Source organism: Mercenaria mercenaria, chromosome 1, assembly GCF_021730395.1.
Source record: "Mercenaria mercenaria strain notata chromosome 1, MADL_Memer_1, whole genome shotgun sequence".
In the NCBI taxonomy this organism is placed as follows: Eukaryota; Metazoa; Mollusca; class Bivalvia; order Venerida; family Veneridae; genus Mercenaria; species Mercenaria mercenaria.
This window is the reverse complement of record NC_069361.1, coordinates 76545954-76567129: the sequence shown is the minus strand read 5'-3', so window position 1 is coordinate 76567129 and position 21176 is coordinate 76545954. Positions and strand designations below refer to the sequence as shown.

At 32.2% G+C, this 21176-nt stretch overlaps 1 protein-coding gene across 4 annotated transcripts in view; it reads left to right on the top strand.

The window, feature by feature from the left end:
* Positions 1-2149: 2149 nt before the first annotated feature.
* The window catches only part of LOC123533533 (cyclin-dependent kinase-like 1), a 30984-nt gene continuing 11957 nt past the window's right edge, over positions 2150-21176 (top strand). For 2 of the 4 annotated variants that reach the window (XM_045315214.2, XM_045315206.2), the window contains exons 1-8: positions 2150-2838; positions 5908-6029; positions 7819-7891; positions 10690-10780; positions 15046-15246; positions 18735-18817; positions 19125-19181; positions 19648-19761. In XM_045315214.2, coding sequence (XP_045171149.1) covers positions 2671-2838; positions 5908-6029; positions 7819-7891; positions 10690-10780; positions 15046-15246; positions 18735-18817; positions 19125-19181; positions 19648-19761 — 909 coding nt within the window. In that variant the 5' untranslated portion in view covers positions 2150-2670. Of the gene's footprint in view, positions 2839-5907; positions 6030-7818; positions 7892-10689; positions 10781-15045; positions 15247-18734; positions 18818-19124; positions 19182-19647; positions 19807-21176 lie in introns of all 4 variants that reach the window. The other 2 variants (XM_045315198.2, XM_045315190.2) reach the window with 1 other exon arrangement.

Here is a 21176-nt window from a genome sequence, read left to right as displayed (position 1 = left end):
ATTTCACATATCAGAAAAACCTGTTAACCTTTAAATATTTCTATCGTGTAACCTTACGGAATTTCGATAATACAAAAAGGTTTTAATAATCTTAATTGTTTTTGCTGTTTTTACAGTGCTAGATAATTTCAGAAAAAGGAAGTACTGAAGTGGATTATGAGTGAACAGTTTGGCAGATGTATTGATAATGAAAATACATAGAATTTTAAAATTAATTTCGAGTGTTTTAAAGTTTTATTGTGAGCTTCATTGAATTAATGTTATAATGATCTTTTTTGCCAGCCTGTATGAACATTGTGTTAAATGTGTTACTTGACACATGCTAAACCTCTGTTTATGTAACTTGAAAAAATAAAAACACATTCCCAAAAATACAAGTGTTAGTGTGTTTTTTTGTTGTACAGAATGATTGACCATGTCTTGTTTAAAGAAGCCTTATTCCAAGGTGATAATATTGAGTTCAGAAGTGTTTAACCAGATTTTTATTCAGTAAAGGAATTTGCTCAAAACTTAACAACTGATCATTTATGGTACTTTTATTTGTGCTCATTGAGTGCTAAATGCATGTTAGATTTTCACTGGGGGTATCCTTAAAGTTTGGTTTTCCTATCCTGGTTGCCCTACCAAGATAAGAGTTATTTTAGTGTAAGTATAAATATCATAAACATACTTTGGCAAAGGAATGATGCGAATATATGAACTATTGTACATTGTACGGTTTGCCTTGACAAATATATATTTAGTTGAAATTCATTAGAAATGCAAAATTGCAAAATTATTATTACCTCCCTTTACCTATCTTGGTTGTGCAACCAAAACAGATTGGAAAAGTGAATTTGGAAGCTAAAGCTACACAGTTTTACAACTTGACCTTTTGTTGAGATAGTTGAAATATCCCAATAATTACCAAATGCAAAATTAATGTAAAACTAGAAATTATATTGAAATCAAAAGAAATTACCTCCTTTTAAATACTTTTACATTTGAAAGAGGTAATTGCAAAATTTGATAAAATTAATAAACATTCCTTAAAGGAATCTTACCATTGTCCTCCTAAAATAAATCTCTAACAGAATATAAGGAAACTCAAAACCCTTGAAATGTTGCTTAAATGTGAATGATCACCTTATTAAGGTCCACTCCCATGTATGCAATCTTGCCATTGCTTAGAAATAGCCAGTCGTAGGAGTGCAATATTATCATTGGTATAAAATTGAGCAATTTTGAATGCTTGAATTTTGAGACAAAATAAAATGATTCGAACTGCCAATAATTATTGTCTTAAATTTAGTTGTTCACTGTTCTGCAAAGAACTTTCCATTCTAATACGAAATACTGGGATACTGGTAGCAGACCACCATTTTATTACTGAAAAAAATAGGACATCTGACCAAGAGCTATAAAAATTAATTTCTGTGTATTTTATATTTCTTTGATCTGACCCCATATTTTTGGTAGATATGCTCTCTACAGGAAAACAAAGGTGTAATTCTTATTTACTTGCAAAAGGTTTTAATTTTGTAGATCTCAGTTAAAGATAGGCCTATATTTGAGGCTGAATTTATAGCATTGGTAAAGAGGCAACACATAATTATGTATGAGACAGGTCCTTTAAAAATGCGACTTAAAGTAGTGCATTTTAATTTGCTATATGATCAATATCTGAGCTTCTAAAATACCATTACATATTATTCTCAGTATATATACAGTATGGCATTTTAATTGCATATTGTACCAGTAGGCCTAAATTTATTCACTTTGTAACACTTTTCCCTTTTATATACGAATCTAAAACAGTGCACTCCTAAATGATAACACTATTTGCCAGATCAAGGCTTGATCAAAGGTCTTTGTCAGTTTTATTGATATTTGACTGATAGTTTGATCACGTGGTTCGTGTTACTATAGAGATAACCCCTCCACCAAAACAAATGCCGAAGCACTCATTCATGGCCAAAATATCTTCTTCCGAATAAAAAAATAGTTTCCATACTGAACTAGAATTTTTCGGTATTGCTTATTCAAGTGTTAAAAATAAAACTTTTTTCATCACCAGGCAACCTTTTTGTAATTTTTTAACACATTATTAAAATCATAGAAACTATATAAAGCGAAAGTGATTGAAACGCTCATGAATACACGCACTTCTTACATATACAATCATTATGGCGACTGGCAGATTGAGACAATGGCGACGAAAAAAATCAAGGATTTTCAAGCAGTGAAGTGATGTCCTGTTACGGATTATAGATTTAGCTGCAGACGAATACTCAATGATCGATATAAAATCTTGCCAGTTAACATTTTGACGTAAAATTGACTTCTAAATAGCTTTATTCGTTGTTGAATTTTACGTAAACAAGGCAACAGGTGCCCGTTGAAGATTTGATTCTTGACACTTGTGTTGTGAAATCCGATTTCCCTTCCGTGTTTCTTACTTTTTTAAGTCATAGAGGCTTCTTGGCCTTCAATATGATAACGAGGAAACGGACTAGATAGGATATCTCTTTTCGAGAGCCTAAAACTTGTTCAATCCAAGGTCAGATAAAGTGTTTTCGACCTTGTTATTTCAAATATTTGACAGTTCAGTGTGTGTGTTTTCATCTAGTCATATACTAAAGACGAGGATATTTACTTCATCAACTCGTTGTTCCCATATAAACTCTCAAAATGGAGAAATATGAGAAGATTTGTCGCATTGGTGAGGGGTCGTATGGTGTAGTGTTCAAATGCAAAAACAGAGAAACAGGACAGCATGTAGCAATCAAGAAATTTGTGGAATCTGAAGAGGACCCTTTAATTAAAAAGATTGCTATGAGGGAAATAAGAATGTTGAAGGTATGTAGTGAGGATTTAAAGATGATATATATGTGCGAGACCTGACAGGTATGTAACCCAGTTTTTATATAAAGAACATACCTTTTTATCACAAATTTAGGGAACCAGATATATCCCATGAGAGGGATTCTGCCCAGTCACGAAAATATCTCGGAACCAGTTCAACTAGGTTTGAGGTATGCAAGACAAATCTATTTTATTAAAGCCATTTGTTTATGCCAATCGGTAGGTGTAAAACTGTGGCAATGCTAAAAATGTTAATTTTGCCAGTGGTTTTACAGTAAAACAACAACTGGTACACACATTTTTAACATACTTACATTTTGTTATAAATAAACATCTGGCATTAGGAATGTAATCTATGCAAATTACAAAATATTGAAACACATTAAACAATAAGTAACTTACTCAAGAACTATTAGATACAGACATAAAATATGGAACATAGTAACTTTAGTACTAAATTATTGTAATTTGCGCAGCATTTATTTATTATTTCAGATTTATAAAATAGAATGATATGCCTGTATGATTTGATATTACAATTGATACAAATTATTATGTGAAATCAGAAACAGAAAACATACCAAATATTGCCTGGACTTTGTGATTCTTTTTTAGTTAACTGTTAAGTATGGGAAAATATTGCATAAATTTATGATTGTGGGATCCCATTATACAAGGGAAAAAACACCTGGAGTCATGACTGAAGGCAATAATTGAAAATCATTTAAATATTATTGTTTTGTGTTTGAAAGGGCATACATGTGAGTGTTTAAATTCTGTAAATGTGGGAGAGAGCCTTATTTGCTAGTGGTGATGTTTACAAGACATGGTACAGTTTGGCATTTAGCATTAAGACAGAGACATATCTCTGTACATAAATCAAGTCCAGTAAAAATTGAAAAAAGAAAACAAATAAGTGCGGAATAGCCTAGTTTTGTTGAGGATACATAACAAAAACTATCTTATTTAAATTGCTTTCTAAGCTTAATTTAGCTCTCTCAGCCTTTTTTTAAAACATATTGTCAGAACTCAGAAGCTTGTTATAAATGCTGTTTTTTTATACAACTATTAAAGGCAGTATTTCCATCAAAAGCTTTACGCCTGTTATTACTCTCCCAATATTATCAGTATGAATTTATTGTAATCGTTGTCATCCCAGAACTTAAGGTTGTTTTTTGCAAAATATTACACAGTGTTTCTGTAATTAATATTGTATAAATCTGCTGATAAGTTTTGATTTGAAAATATTTGAGTATGTCATACATGTAGATAATATTATGCAAAGGATGTAAGAAGGCTAGAACAGTGAGTCCTGTTACTAATACAGAACTGAAAACTGTTCCATACTGGGTTCTTGTGTCCTAGTGTACACTACATGTATATGATTATGCTGGTAAATTTATAGATTCATTAAAATAAAGATTTATTTGAAAAACTATATCCTTGATTGTGCATAAAAACATGCTTTACTTTTAAATAATACTGTTTCAGTCCTACACCATGGTGGTATTAAATGTAACTATTTCACAACACTTTCTACAAAATTGTCCAGTTTAAAAAAAAATTACTCTTGATTTTAACCTTTTAAGGTATATTTTGAATAGCCTAATTTCTGAAAAATGTCAAGTTCATTGTGTTATTTTAAAGAAATTACAGAAACGCATGCAATTACTTTTTACTAGCGTAAACAAAATCTGATTCGTCTGGATGCTTTATGTAACAGAGCACGGTATGCATTCTCCCACATTGAACATACACACGCATTGAATGGTACTCGACAGACCTAGGCTAAACTTTATTATACACTCGATGCGTGCGTAAATCAAATAGTTGGGAATTAATATTGACGGTAAAAATATTTGAGTATGTCATACATGTAGATAATATTATGCAAAGGATGTAAGAAGGCTAGAACAGTGAGTCCTGTTACTAATACAGAACTGAAAACTGTTCCATACTGGGTTCTTGTGTCCTAGTGTACACTACATGTATATGATTATGCTGGTAAATTTATAGATTCATTAAAATAAAGATTTATTTGAAAAACTATATCCTTGATTGTGCATAAAAACATGCTTTACTTTTAAATAATACTGTTTCAGTCCTACACCATGGTGGTATTAAATGTAACTATTTCACAACACTTTCTACAAAATTGTCCAGTTTAAAAAAAAATTACTCTTGATTTTAACCTTTTAAGGTATATTTTGAATAGCCTAATTTCTGAAAAATGTCAAGTTCATTGTGTTTATTAAAAGAAAGGGACCTTTAGATCGATTGATTTTTCTTGACTTTGTTTGTTTTGCAAACTTCGGTCTTCATTTACTAATTCCTTTCATTTATTGTTATGCATTTTCTTTTAAAAGATAAAGCCATTTCTAATCACACTAATCGACGAAAACTGTTCAAAGTAACACTGAAAATTAATTCTTACATTTTTTAAGTTCAAATAATCATTCCCACTTTGATAGCAGATTGGTTTTAGTAAGGAAAGGTGAATAAAAAATGTATATCTGCACTATTATTTTCTTTCTTACCGAACAAAGAAATTGAAACATGATTCTTGTGGTAAAAAGTATTGAATATAATTATCTGACTATGTGTCAAAAAGAATACATTTATCTGATATCAGATAGGCTTGTGTTAATGGCAAATTATGACAAATGCTTTCAATTTGAAGAAAGTAGTATTGCTTTCATAGAAATCCTGGCAGTCTTGTTAATTTGAACATAATCAAAAGGTACAATACTGAAAAAAAATAGGTAATTGTATATTCGGCTAATTCGTACTTTTTTCAGTTATAAAAATATTTTTATGCATGGTTCTTTGTTTAAAAGAAAGATTGCATGTTTGATATCTTGTTCATTATGCAAAATTCTTTAGGTCAAGAATTTACAATTCATATGATTTTGACAATATAAAAATGTGACAAATTTTCCGAGATAACTTATTCAAATTGAAATTTGACATGTGAGTTATATATGAATAAAAAGCACTTGCTTGCTGTACTTTGTATTTATTGCATTTATGTATATTTTACACAAGTATTCCTTTCTGTTGCAGCAATTAAAGCATCCAAATTTGGTAAATTTGATAGAAGTGTTCCGACGGAAGAAACGGTTACATTTGGTGTTTGAGTATGTAGATCACACAGTGCTAAATGAACTGGACAGACATCCTAGAGGGTAACTTTTACAAATTTTAATTTACAAGATATCAGGGCTCCAGATAAGATGCGTATTAACGTAAATTACGCTTTGAAATAATGCATATACGCATGTCTGATAATTTTTAAGCGTATAAAAACGTATATGAAATTACAGAAACGCATGCAATTACTTTTTACTAGCGTAAACAAAATCTGATTCGTCTGGATGCTTTATGTAACAGAGCACGGTATGCATTCTCCCACATTGAACATACACACGCATTGAATGGTACTCGACAGACCTAGGCTAAACTTTATTATACACTCAATGCGTGCGTAAATCAAATAGTTGGGAATTAATATTGACGGTACGGTAGTGTATTTTAAAGCGGTGTCGATTTAAAATAAAACTTCCAAGTTGCGGAGTAAACAACAAAAATGTTTTTTTCTAAAAATGGAAAAGTGAACAAACGCTATGAATTCTTTAAACCAACTAAAATGATCCCAGAAATATAACTAAAGGTAGATCAATTTTAGTATATTGAATATTGAACTTTCATATTTTTGGTGAATGAAGCCAAAGCAAACCAAGGGAGAAAAAAAGAAGCAAAATCTTGAATACTGAATTCACTAAACTGTAAACAAATTCATGGGTGTTATGTACCCAATAAATATGTTATAAAACTCATTTCTGTTTTTTTTTTCACATATTCATTATAAATTTTCAGGAGTAAAATTACTCCTAGTCAGTTTCAGATTTTACAATTTTACTCTTTCAAAAATATATGATGACTAAATACTCATTGGCCAAAAAAATTATCTGGAGCCCTGGATATATAACTGAATAAAGTTATAACTTTTCTTAAAAGTCAGTAATTAATGACCTAATTTCTTGTTGTCACAACTTAATGAGCAAATTGCTTAAGTTATCCAGGGTTTATGGTGATCCAAGCATAGAAACATGAATTGCACAAATCCATGAGCTCCAGTCATGGTTTTAAACTTTAACTGTAGTTGAAGAACAGCCAAAATTTTCTCCAAATTTTCCCACAGGAATTGCAATCACCTTTTATTGAAGATGTGTATTAGGTGTATCAGTTTTTAATTATTTAAATACTTGTTACCAAGAGGTACCAAAAGCATTTAGGATTGATAAAAAAATTATATTCAGGTTTTTAAACATTACTGGAATTCTTCCTACTTGGAGTAAAACAAAGCATGCAGCAGTATCATAGATATATTCAAATTTACCAAAGACAAACACTGTTCTTGTATGCAAATATTTTAAAGTGAAATATAGTACAAATGTACCAAGTACAAACATTTCATGATTCTTCAAGTACTTACTAGTATAATGTTTTGAAAGGAAAGTGAAAATTTACAGTCTAAAACTTCTTCGGTATAGTGTGTAACTTTGACTGTCTGCCTTAGGTACTTGAAAGTAAAGAAATTACTGATACTTACATTTTAACCCTTAGCCTGCTGGCGGCAGATGATTCTGCCTTTGCGACCAGTGCAGACCAAGATCAGCCTGCACATCCGTGCAGTCTGATCATGGTCTGCACTGTTCGCTATTCAGTCAGTAAATTTTCAGTGAAAACCCCTTTGAGTAATAAGTGGTACTGTCCAAATTGAAAGATGGACCAGTCCATTATAGAAATATAGCAGGCTAAGGGTTAAATAGAAAATTAAGCTTTATTACATTGGACAAAATGTTAATTCTTAACATTGGCTTAAGAAACTAATAAAGAGTCGAATTTACTACAAGGTTCTTCGCATTTTCTGTTGTTTTGTTTAACATTGTATTGTGTTGTATATATTTTCAGTGTACCAGAACCCATGGTGAAAAGAATTATATATCAAGTGTTGTTGTCAGTAAATTTCTGTCACCAACATCATGTAAGTATAGATTACAGTGTTGGATTCTAAAAAAAAGGACTTCTTTACACTAGATTTTGTATAATATTTATTGCTCCGTCTTAAGTAAGAAAGATTCTAGGTTGCTATTATTATTTATAGGCCATTAGATTTCACAAAATGGGTATTATTTAAAGCATCATATATAATTATTCTATATACTTAGAAGTATTAAACAGTTCATATCTAATTTCTACAATACAGTAGTACAACATAAATACAAATGTAGCTTAATTCCCCATATTTTACTTTTTCTCCCATTACAATGTTCTACCTACCGCAGATTTGACTTTAGAAATTTTTCCTAAAAATCACCTACTGTAAATACTGTTTAATGTGAAATCATTTAAATCTGTGAGCATGAAATTTCATAGTTTGGGCCAAAATGCCTATTTCATGGGGCTTTAAACTTGAGCTTCAAACGAGTAGGAAATACACTTGATTGTTGGGATTTATTTTTGTGATTGACGCAACCTGGCCACAAAGTCATGGAAATTTGAATACTGCAAGATCATTACTATTAATAGGGGAATAATTTTCATGGATTTTTTGCCTGGTTATAATTCCCAGTGTTCCCACTGGAAAGTACTTTTTCTTTTCTAAGTTTTCTTAACATTAAAAAATAATAAATGTGAAGAAGCTCCAAAGATTAAATTACCAGGGTTCCCGCTGTCGGTTGCCAATGGCGCCAAATGCGACAAAATGTAAATTCTGGCGCTAAAAATCTTCAATTGGCGAATTTCATTGGCGCCTACAAGATAATCGTCGATCTGATCTTTCTCAAGGACGCAATAACGGATTATCCGATATTTAACACTACACAAAGACAATACACAACGTGTCAATATAGATTTACACCTCGGGGCATAATTTAAAACTTCGCCGAGTCACTAGAGCGTTCCTCAACGCAAGAACGATTATCAGTCAATCTGATTCGCCAAATTTAGCCCTGCTTTCTTACACGAAAGTAAATGAAACGAAATATTAGCTGCGTGCTTCGTCTAATGCATCACCTTTTTTATGATGCAAAAAACGCAATATAAATTTATAGGTTATTTTAATGACAATCCGATTCGCGGAAGTAATCGAGACCGAGAAAATGCCGGAAATAATGACACGTCAAAGCGCGATCAAAAGATACACATATTCTCCGATCGTAAATAGATAAATTTTGCACAAGCGTTGTTAAATAAATCTACGTGTTCGTAAATTTCAGTCGCGGTCGTGTAATTTCAATCGAAGAATTTTTGAGATACAAATGAATTGAAGCAGTTCTTTTGGTTCTTTTACATGCCCAACGTACAGCATTGGTACATGGGATAGTTTTAAAAAAGCTCAACCCCAGAGCGTGGAAACAAAGTGCTAATAATACCTGTAGGTGGTATTTTCGCTATACATTAGTATGTGTGAAAGGAAATAGAAATTTAGTTATATATATAATGAAACTTAAGCATTTTAAAAAGCTTTCCAAAAGTTATAAAATAATATAAAACAACACTGTTTTTGATAAATGACCTAATCAAATTTTGAAATAAAAAGTTAAAAGAATAAAGAGATAAATATTCATGTTTTAAAAACATCTATTTAGTAATAATGACCGTTAAAGGGAGATAATTAAAAATGAAAAACTATATAAAGGGATAATTTTATAGATTAATTATTACCCGGTAGAAAACAATTCTTGGGATGGTCACTTTCGTTCATAAATAATTCCCAGGTTAGACATACCCTCCGTCTTGCATTTCATAAGCGTATATAGATTTGTTACAATGCCAGACCCGACATACAGGGCTTGGTTGAATTATAAGCAGAAGTCAGTTAATCATTGGCCACTAATGAAGCATGGAACGTGTAGTCAACTTCTCACATGTTCTTAAGATTTACAACATTTTAATAACGAAAACATCAAATAAAATCACTTGAGCAGAAACATTGGATCATGACTTGAGAAATTTTGTTTCAACTTTCTTTTATATAATGTATATTGCCATGAATTATTTAATTACGATGTCATACATAAATTAAGTACTAGATATAATTGTTGGAAGAGAAATTAATGTTGTAATTGAAGGCCGCAATTGAGAAATTGATATGGGGCACGTTCTGTTTCATACGGTATTTAAGTCAGAATAAGGAAGTCTCTGTTTTATAATGGACTGAAAAATGATTGGTTGGGAAAAAGTATTTGAATAATCTTTCTGGTGCAAGAGGGTAATCTATTGAGTTGTAGATGTTTGTAATTTTTGGATGCTTGGCTTTTTTATCTCTTAGAATTGTCAAAAGAATGTATAGGCTTTATGTATAGGCTTTTAGGTAGTGAAAATAATTGCGTGTGTAACACTTAAAAAGTTAAAATTTACTTCAATTCGAGATAGCAAATTTTCTTTGATAAGACAGTATTGTACCATAGTCTTCAGGCAGGCACATGAATGTTTATTTGACACAAACACAAGCATACCAGTAAGCTAAGTTATTAATGGAATTCCTATGAATTGTTGCTGGTAAAGTTGTATCTGTATTTACCTTCGCTGTTAAGTCCAACCTAATTACATATGGCCACCACTGGAAGCTCAGTTGCCTGGAAGAACTGATGCCCCCAACAAAGTTCCAAGGGTCCATCAAGTTTAAGCGAACAGACATAGACATTATTTTTCAAACATTTTGTTAATTTAGTATTACATGAAAGGCCTTAATCTATATTATGAAGTAATAAATATACCACCAGTTATATTAAATTATCGTTTAAAGATGATTTTAAAATATTATTTGATGTATTTCAGTGTATACACAGAGATGTTAAGCCAGAGAATATACTTATTACACGGCAGGGTCAAGTGAAGCTGTGTGATTTTGGATTTGCCAGAATATTAAGTAAGTCCTGTTGCTTAAGCTGACAGATTAAATAGGAAAACTGAAATTGAGCATTCTGTCTCTCTTTGATCTGACAGTCCTAAAATGACCTGTTGCGGATTTGTTGAGGCAGCTGGCTTCAAATGAATTCCTTTTTTATCCTTGCAAGTTTATACTAGGAAACTATCCAACTTGCTTGCAGAAGTTCACTTACACACCTAGCCTGTTGTCTGCACATGTCTAAATTATGTATATGGGGCTTCTGTGGCTGAGTGGTTATGGTCGCTGACTTCAAATCACTTGCCCCTCACCATTGTGGGTTTGAGCCTCACTTGGGGCCTTGATGTCTTCATGTGAGGAAGCTATCCAGCTGGCTTGTGGAAGGTCAGTGGTTCTACCCAGGTGCCCACCCCTGATGAAATATTGCACGGAGGGACACCTGAGGTCTTCCTCCACCATCAATTTGGCATCAAAAGCTGGAAAGTCTCTATTATAACCTATAATTGTGTTGGTGTGACGTTCAACCCAACAAAAAAACATGACAAGAGGTACATGTGTGTCTTACTCCTGCTGGAAAAACACCATATTGTCTTAATAAGAACCTGGAAAACAACAAAACATTTGTTTCTGGCTTATGTTTTTGGCTTTTTTTAATTAAAACATGGATAATTGCATAGATTAGAATAGTACATGAAGTATGGATTGTGCGTCAATAAACTGAAAGATTTTTTAAGTTACAAAACCTTCTTTATTATTTTATGAGGTAAATATTTACTTAGGTATCAAATTAAAGGTGAAATATATTTATAACAGGATATATTATCTGAACACTTACAATATGACTCAGGATATTACATTATAGAGAGGTAATAAAATAGCTTTATTACTTAAAATCAGTCATGACTTACTGTTATTCTGTCATTCTAAGTGCTTATAAATTGGGTTTTAGAAAAATGTTGGTCCATTAGGGTATTAGTTCTTTTGTAAACAGAGTAGCAGTATTTAGATACTTCTTTTAGCTATAAATACATATCAGTAATTAAATCATGTACAAGGGGTAATGACAACAAACCAGTGGTACTAGTATGAAATGTATAAATATTTAATAATATAAAAAATTCAAAATATTGATTATAAATTAAATATAGAAGTATTACCGGTAGTTATAATATAATTTGAGTAAACACCCTGTAACAGTGATAGAATAGATCATGTTTGATATGAAAATAATACAAGTCTGTGTTATATTTCGGTCCACTCTGTAGGCTTTGTAAGAAATCATGGAAAAGCACAATTCTTCCATTCAAGGCATTAGGTGTATTTGGTCCTTAACAGGTGGATGAGAAGACAATTATATACCTAAAAGTTACTTGTCCTCCACCTCAGATTTATATGGGGAAGTTGTCAATGTTTAGAGAACAAATTTTTTCTAGTACACATCTGGGTACACTAGTGTCTTGTTAATCGATCACTGTAACACATCTGAAATATTGTTAGAATTTGTGTTAAATCCATATTGAACAAAAACAAACAAAGTTTTTTCCTCGCAGTTTGCCATAAAGATCTCTCACACAGTTAAAATTCTATATCAAAGGTAACGCAGTGTAGGTGTTACCTAGTTTGTATATTTTGGCATCGTTGCAAATATTTACCAAATGCAGATTGTATTCTCGCCTTTGTAATCCCGATAAGTCATTTACTTTGAGAACAATGCCGTTTTTGTTGAGTAATTCTTTATGCTACGTATTGTCAAGTTTCACAAAACAGGTGTGTCGGGAGTTCATTTCGCATTGCATACATGTGCAAGTAAATTATTTGAATATCTTTATGTTGAGAATATAGCAAAGTTTTAGATACAGCTCTGTTGGCAGGCAGTAGGTCATATAGCATACCATGTCTTTGTAAAACATTTTCAACACTGTCATTTCTATGAAGATTTTCATATTAATCTAAAAAGCGTTGTTTTAACATGAAAAAAATACTGTAGAACAGTTCAACTGGTGTGTTATTTTTCAAAGAGTGTATTAGAGCACAAGGTTTACAGTCAGGTGGACTTTAGATCTCAGGCATGACATAATATATACTAGATCATAATTTACTGAAGCCAATATTTGTGAGGTCTTTTGTCCTTCACCACTGATACATTAAAGGATGTGCTTTGTGACCAAACATCTCAGTAGTATGGGACAGGAATCCTGGAAAAATTGATTAAGTTAACTATACACTCATAGACTTATACAATCGGTCAATGCTATAATTGCGATAACTTGGAAAATATTTAAATTACACGACTGAAATTGTCTCGATCACCTTTGTTCCCATTTGCTTTTTATTCCTGAGGGTAATGTTCCATTAATGTAGCTTAATTAAACCATGCATGGTATACTTTATTGTTTTATTTTCAGTCTTAACAAAATATATGAAAATCATAGGTGACCTATTATAAATGTCTATGAATGTATGTGTTGAACTCGAAACAAACACTAAATGGGTCTTGAAAAGCACATTAGACAAATGCTAATGACTCTCTAAAACTTACAAGAAATAAAAATGGAAAATGTTTTCATCTCTTCTTTTTCTAGGAATTTTAATGACATTTCGGCTTTCTTGAAAAATGCACAAAATACTGATTTACTAAATTTCTGAATGGACCGTAAAAAAAAAAAGCATACTCAATTGCCCTTAAAAGTGCACATAGCCACTGCAGTTGCTAAGGTCTAGGTTTATTTTGCCACCAGTGAAGTGAATCATTATGTTATAACAAAACAAATTATTCGGGTTACTGGGATATTACACATGGTTCATTAATTTATGCGTAAAATGAAGTAATTAAATTATTGTTAAAACCAGACAGTTTGGAAGATCAGTAATTGCACGAGCATACACGCATACCAAGAGCTATTTGAGCGAAATTCTTGAAGGCTTTGACAAAATACTAATTGTTGCATTTTTGTAATTTGTCTTGAAATTGGTTAAATTCAAATGTCATAGATTTAACTTTACAAATTTCTGCCATTGTGTTGTATTTACCTAGTTATTGGAACAATACATGTTTTATGGCAAACTTCTGTTTCATTACTTCTCTATATTGTTTCACGATTCAAATTGCGACTCCAGTTTCTTTGACAAGTCAAGCATAAATCTTAATAGCCCTTTTTCTCAAGGAGAACAATCGCGAAAAAAAAATATAGATTTTATATTGAACGTAAATAGAATCAAAGTATATACCAAGTGCAAATTAGACATTACTGAGATAAGATAAAAAAAGAAAGGTTTTTGTTATGACGATTTAGTAAAGTACGTTCTCCAAAGCTTGAAATCTATTGACACATCAAATATTATAAAATTTACTTTTTATTAAGTAGATATATCATTTGTTAAAGTGTTTTGAAACTTTTAAAGAATAGTCTCTTTGTGTAGCCTTTAATTTCATATTACATTTTCAAAACATATATGGAAAAATCCTTTTAAAAGGTTTGAATTGCTTTGTGCCATATGGAAATGGTGACTGTCAGTTCTGATAGAAAGATTTAAATGGTAAACATTTCATGTATTTGTATTTAAACATCGAAGTCTTTTTCCTGGTATAAGTGGTTGAGCAAATTGTACCTTGGCAAATATCTGTCCAAAATTTTTTATGGTTTGATATGTGCCATTGAAAATGGAATTTTACTGAAAAATTTACTAAAAGTACATCAGAATTGGTATTGAAATTCATGCAAAACAGCTGTAATACAAAATGTAGCAGGACTGGTATAAACAAACTGAACTGAGGTCAGTGGTGGGTTTTGGGGTGGAGAGTAGCCTATGAATTTCTGACTTCCTTAAATTTCTTTCAGTAAAATGACAAAATGTTGATAGTATCAAAAACTCAATCAACCCGAGTAAATGCTAGTTAGTGCCAATTTTATGGGGTGTTAAATGTATAGATATTGTGCATGTTTTTATATGGACAAATTATAAATTATTGATATTGCAAACATTAAGCTGGTGAGAAAATCCATGTATAGTATGACTGAAAATGATACTGGGAAAATATTGTAGGATAACAGCTATAACTTATCACATGTAGTTGTAACACAGTAAAGTTAAGTATTCTACACAATGAAATTTTTATGTATTCTCCAACTGAAAATTGACGGAAACACCAAAGCCATATTCCTGACTGAAAGAGAAACTGTTTGTTTGCTCAGTAATAAGTTCTTACGTAAATAATTTATGTAACTTTACGTACAAGTACTATGAAGGATATTTTTGATAATTTGATTTTTTTCCTTCATTTTCAGCTGGTCCAGGGGACGAGTACACAGATTATGTGGCAACCCGGTGGTATCGAGCCCCAGAACTTCTTGTAGGTGATACGCAATATGGCCCGCCAGTAGATGTGTGGGCTGTAGGATGTGTGTTTGCTGAATTGCTAACAGGGCAAGCTTTATGGCCAGGAAAATCAGACGTTGATCAACTGTATTTAATTAAAAAGACTTTAGGTATTTGTTGCAAAAATATATCTTTGTCGTAAATTTTGTTTTTTATACAGTTATGGATTTTAAGATATTGTGATTAAGAATGGATTAATGTTTATTCAAGCATGCAAGGTAGGTAGTGTTTTTGTTTTAGACGTTATTTTTAGCTTGACTATCAGGGACCATCCTAGGTCAAAATTTTAGGGAGAAGTGACTTCTCCCTCCACAGAATTTAGGGAGAAGTTGAGGAATTTAAGGAGAAGAATCGGCATAGCATTCAGTTTCCTGCCTACATGTATATATATCCACTTTCTGTGGGTCTAGCTGTAACTTATAAACAGTAATTATTTAAGGAAATTGATTCTTGCATTATCATTTTCATGAATTTCTAAATAAAGTATTAACTTAGCTATAAAAAGGCAAATTTTTATCCAAAAATTACATGTTCGAAACTGGTAAATTTAACAGGTGCACGATCAAAACGCCGTGAAAATTTTCATTCATGTTTCGATTCTTGTGTTTTTATAATGCCCGATTTTTGCATCAACTTGTTCAGATTTATACATTTAATTTATTTATTTATTACTTTTTTCGAAAATAATATCAAACTCGTAGATAATGGCAATCTTTTTACAATATTTTGTACGGCAGTTCTGACGTCCGCGAAATCATTTTTTATCCACAGTACCCGAACAATTCATTTACAGAAATTGACCGTAATCATGGTAATTGAAATCATTTTTGAAGTAATCTTTAATAAAATGAAAGAAAAATATACATGTACAATTGTTGCATAAGATCATGCTCTCGTTAAGTGTATCGGCTTTTTACACGCCGATTGAAAAATTTCAAAATGGTGGCGACTTACAATATTATTGATTGACACTGTGGGATATTAACGCTATGATTGGCTGAAGTTTGACAGGCGAGTTGGCGGGGTTGACTGGATTTATCGATAATTTAATCTAGAATATGCATCAAGTTTTACAACTTTAAGTAAACAGATAATAACTCGCTGAAAAACTCGGCGATTTGGATTTCGCCCAGAGGCGATAACTAGGCAAAGTGGCCGACTTTAAAGCGACGATATCGCTCAAATCACCTTGTAGGATGATCCCTGGACTCAGTGTTCATTCCAGGATTTTTTTAAGTGGGGTCAAAGGGCCCCATGATGGCAAAAAATTGGGGACATTTGAAAAAAATAGGGGCCATGAAAGAAAACTGATTTACATGAAAGGAAAGGCTGTATTTTTAACACTTTTCTTACATGGAGTTCAAGGTATTATTTTCGCGGTTCGTAAAACATAATTACAAAGAGAAAAGTGGACACTTCACAGGTCGCTCAACACGACAAAAACGAAACAAGTCATAATATTTTGACCGACAGCCATGATTCATGGCATGAATGCGGATTTACTACGGAATTAATGTTTGTCGCCTGATTTTGGCTAAGCGGTTAGGCTATTGAGTGGTCTAGCGGTCTCGAACATGTCATCTTTCTTTGGAAATTTGTTCTCCATCGTCTGCTTTTTTTTAACGGTTAGAGAAAAACGTAAAATTGGATTTCTTTTTTCTCCGAATCGCGAATGTTTTTTTTTGTCCGCCATTGCATAGCAACATTGAAAGCTGTATGTTGTTAGGCGACCGGAGACTGGCTACTATTTTAACATCGACCAATGAAAATGCGCGTTACGTCATCGGAAGAGTCGTATTCGATTCACAACTTCTGGAAATCGGCTCATTGTAAACGGACTGTTTTCTGAAAAAGTGTGCGCCCAACGGGCGCTATAGGGCAAACTTTTATGCGCCAATACAGTAAAATACGCGCCTATGGCCCCATGGCGCGGCCTGGAATGAACACTGTGGACTATTCGAAGAATAGGGGAGCTATCCTACTCGCGTCGGCGTGAGCGTCACACAAATGTTAAAGTTTGCGTACCACCCCAAATATTTTCAATTGAGATATTGCTTTCATATTTTGCATACTTGTTAACCATCATGATCCCAGTCTGTAAAAAGGAGGAGGCAACTCTATCAAGCATTTTGACTGAATTATGGCCCCTTTTTGACTTAGAATATGCTTATTGTAATGTTAAAGTTTGCCTACCACCCCAAATATTTTCAAAGTCCATTGAGATATTGCTTTGATATTTTGCATTCTTGTTTACCATCAAGAATCCAGTCTGTAAAAAGGAGGAGGCAACTCTATCAAGCATTTTGACTGAATTATGGCCCCTTTTCGACTTAGAATATGCTTATTGTAATGTTAAAGTTTTACTCATAGCTTATATTATACTATCAAGCACTTAGAATAGTCGAGCGCGCTGTCCACTGACAGCTCTTGTTTTCTATTAGATATTCATAGCTATTAAACTTTATGACTTAAAAGCTTTAGTTAAAAACATACTAAGATATAACTAATCTTTTAAAAAAGAGTTAATTGAGGATTGTCACTTTGTTTTGATATATGTTACACAAAAGGTAAATTTTATGTGTAAGACAATCATGTAAATTTCATGTAATTAAGTCATTCAGGTGGCTTGCGGAATGTTTTGATTGTATGCAGGGGCTTGCATATACCTTAAACAGTGTTTGAAGGGCACCTACATTGTAGGGTTTCAGGGGTGTCAGCAATCCTGAAAATAGGATAGGGTCCCTAGGCTAGGCAGCAGGTCCTAATCTTGATTAAAGAGCAGCGCCTCTAAGGGCAACAGGGTCTAAGTGGCCAAAACTCAAAGCAATTTTGTTCATTTACTAAGGCACTAACCACTAACACTTGAATTCATACGGACTCAGACATATTTAATGTACAAACTCTGTTGATAGATATGTTTTTGGTGGTTTTTAAGATTTTCCTTGAATTTTTCAATCACTGATTGCATATGTCAGAACTTTTTCTCATGTACATCTTTGAAGAAAAAAAATATTTCCTTGTTTTCTGTAAATACTGTCAACCTATCAAAAAATGTAAAAATATCAGTCTCAGAATTGAAATTTGTGTAAATTTTATTTAAAAATGCTAGATATTTATTAGTATATATCTGTTTGCTCCTACCAGTCCCTCAGAATTATTTTCAGGATCCGTCTCATTTTGCAAGAATTGGTATATTAGTGAAAAAAATATCAGGCACCTCCAGTAAAAGGAAGGCAACAGTTTAGAAAGTCTGGATTTGTGATGCTGAAGAAACTTCATGTTTGATCATATTAGTTCTGTTCTAGTTTACTGCATAGTTTTAGCATGTTCCATATTACAAAGTTTAAGAATGAACTAAATCTCTGGTTGTTTTGCTTCAAGGCTTTAAACCCGTATTTTTAGACCATTTGCAGAAAACAAGATTGCCATTGGTCAGTTTCAAGATTGTGTGTTACAATTGACCAATCAGAAGAAGAGCTCTACAATTCAAGATTTATAACCTTAAACATAGGTTTTGTTGGCCATAAGTTTTCAATGTATAATGTTGTAACAGTCACAGGTATATTTGTATAATGTTTGCATTTTTTCCCTGTTTTAGGTGATTTATTACCCCGACATGTACAGATTTTCTCCACAAATTCTTTCTTCAAGGGTATGATTATACCTGAACCAGAAAGATTGGTAAGTATTCCTCAAACAACATGGAAATATGGTTTTTGACAAATTTATGCTTTCTTTCAATAATGAACATGAATGAGTTTAAATGGATTAGGTCATTTTTTACAAAAAACAAGATATCTCTGGCTTTTGATGAAAAGCTGGTTATATATTTAACATCTAAAAACTTAACTACTGGATTCTCATGTTTATTTAGCCTGACGGCTACAGTGCCATTGACCATTTTGACCACATAATTCTACCAGTTAAACATGACATTATGACAGTCTTACCAGTGTTTAAAGTATTTGTGTTATTATTTTCATTTCAGGAACCATTAGAAGAACGGTATGCGAATTTCTCGGATTCTGTTTTGAGCTTTTTAAAGGTAGGTTGACTTGATTGTATTACAAAGTTTTAAAGGGAGAAGTGATTGTGGTAAAAATTAATCAAAATCCTGGAGTCCATGATATTTTGACAGATTGTGTCCAGATTGCTGTCTTGGTAGTAATTCAGTCAAGTGAAAACTTGATTTATAATCAAGATAAAGATTTTAGTTTGAACAAAAGGTTGGTGTTTTTTAGTGAGGAAAGAGGTACTTCTTAAACATTAATGAACCAAATGAGATCAAAGAAACCTTTGTTCTACTATTCTAGTTATGTGTAACAGAAGAAGTGATATATATACATCTAAAAACAAAAACAAAAATGAGAAATGAAATTATTTGGGAAATATTTCACCAGACACTAGGTTTTGCTTCAGTTTATTGACATTGTAAGTTCCTGCTCTGTCACTAATAAAACAACTTTGGGATTCATTGCTTACAAATTACAAAAAAAAAAAAATTTTTACAGGATTGTCTAGCGATGAATCCTGACGATCGGTTGACGTGTGCAGAGTTGTTGATTCATCCATACATGGACCAAAATAAAGATATCTTTGAACAACCACAGAAGCGAGAGAAGAGGGTAAATAATCGGTCGCGAGTACACAACTTAAACCATCCCCAACAGGTGCGTATCAGTGTTTTCCAAAGAGCTAAAAGAAGTCCAATTTCATGCAAGTTACAGAGAAAAAAATCAAAGCAGAATACTTTAAAAATGATTTGTTTTAGATTATTTTTTCTTTTCAAAATTTACTGTTTTTGGGATTATTATTTTTTTTGCAACTTATTCATATTGTTGATAAAAAAATTTAATCTTACAGTTTGGAAGATCTTTTTTATTTGACATAAAGATGCCTGTTGACTAACATTTCTTCTAGCAAAAAATTTTAATGCGAATGTATTAAAATAAGGTTGATTAAGCTGTTTTTACATTAAAAAATTATGTATGTGCGTTATTTAATATGTATTTAAATAATTTTGAATCTGTGAATAACAAATATGTTATATTTGAGAGGTGCAGTAATAAGTAGACGATGGAAAACACTGAGTATGTTTGGTGTAACAATGATTCCAGATCACTCTTGACAGTTTCTTTACTCACACTTGATTTTATGTTCAATTTTACAAAAGATACGTTAGTTCAGTAAAGCATCAACCTAGGAACCTGTTTCCATTATTTCTCCACAATGTATTTGCTGTTGACTGAATTTACCCGGGGTTTTGGGGAGGGGCAGGAGTGGTGGTTTTGATTTCAAAAAAAAAAAAAGAAGAATTTTTGAAATTCAGTAAAACAATTTTCACATCATGTGTAGTACAGTCAAATGCCAAAATTAAGTACCAAGATACGACCTACAAATTGTGATGGTGTGATCGGAAACCCAACAAAACAGAACATATTTTTGCCTTTCTCTGTATGAAAGCAAACATCACTTTAAATTGAAATAAAGCTGTTGGATTCAAGAAATCCTTCTAAATGTATTTTGTTTTAAATAGGGTAAAATTACAACATTACAAAATTACATTACTTAATAATGATGGTTGATGCTTTACAGAGTGACAAGTTGATATTGATAAAAATGAAAAACTCTTAATTTGTTTAAATAATGTAACATGTAAAGTTATTTGTTGCTACTAATTTCGCTTTAACATTATTACCTTGAGTTATCTCCCTGTTTATATTGCTTTTTTGCTGAAAAGATATCACTGTTGAAACTAACAGATAATTTGGATACAATGAAATTAAAGGCTTGTTAGCGGATGCTGCTACTTATACAGTCAAACCTATATTATGGTAAGCAGCCAGTCAGATGTAGAAATAACAGGAAGACAGTATGTCTGCAATTTATCCTCTATTTCTTATTTGTGTGAGGAGGTTGTTACTTCTGTGTAAAGAACAAGTTTGCACTGGTACAGAATGCTGAATCATCAGTCTGTCATTCATGTCAGGACATGGTAACTCGAAGAATAAGTGAATCTGTTGGAAAACATTCATTTTAG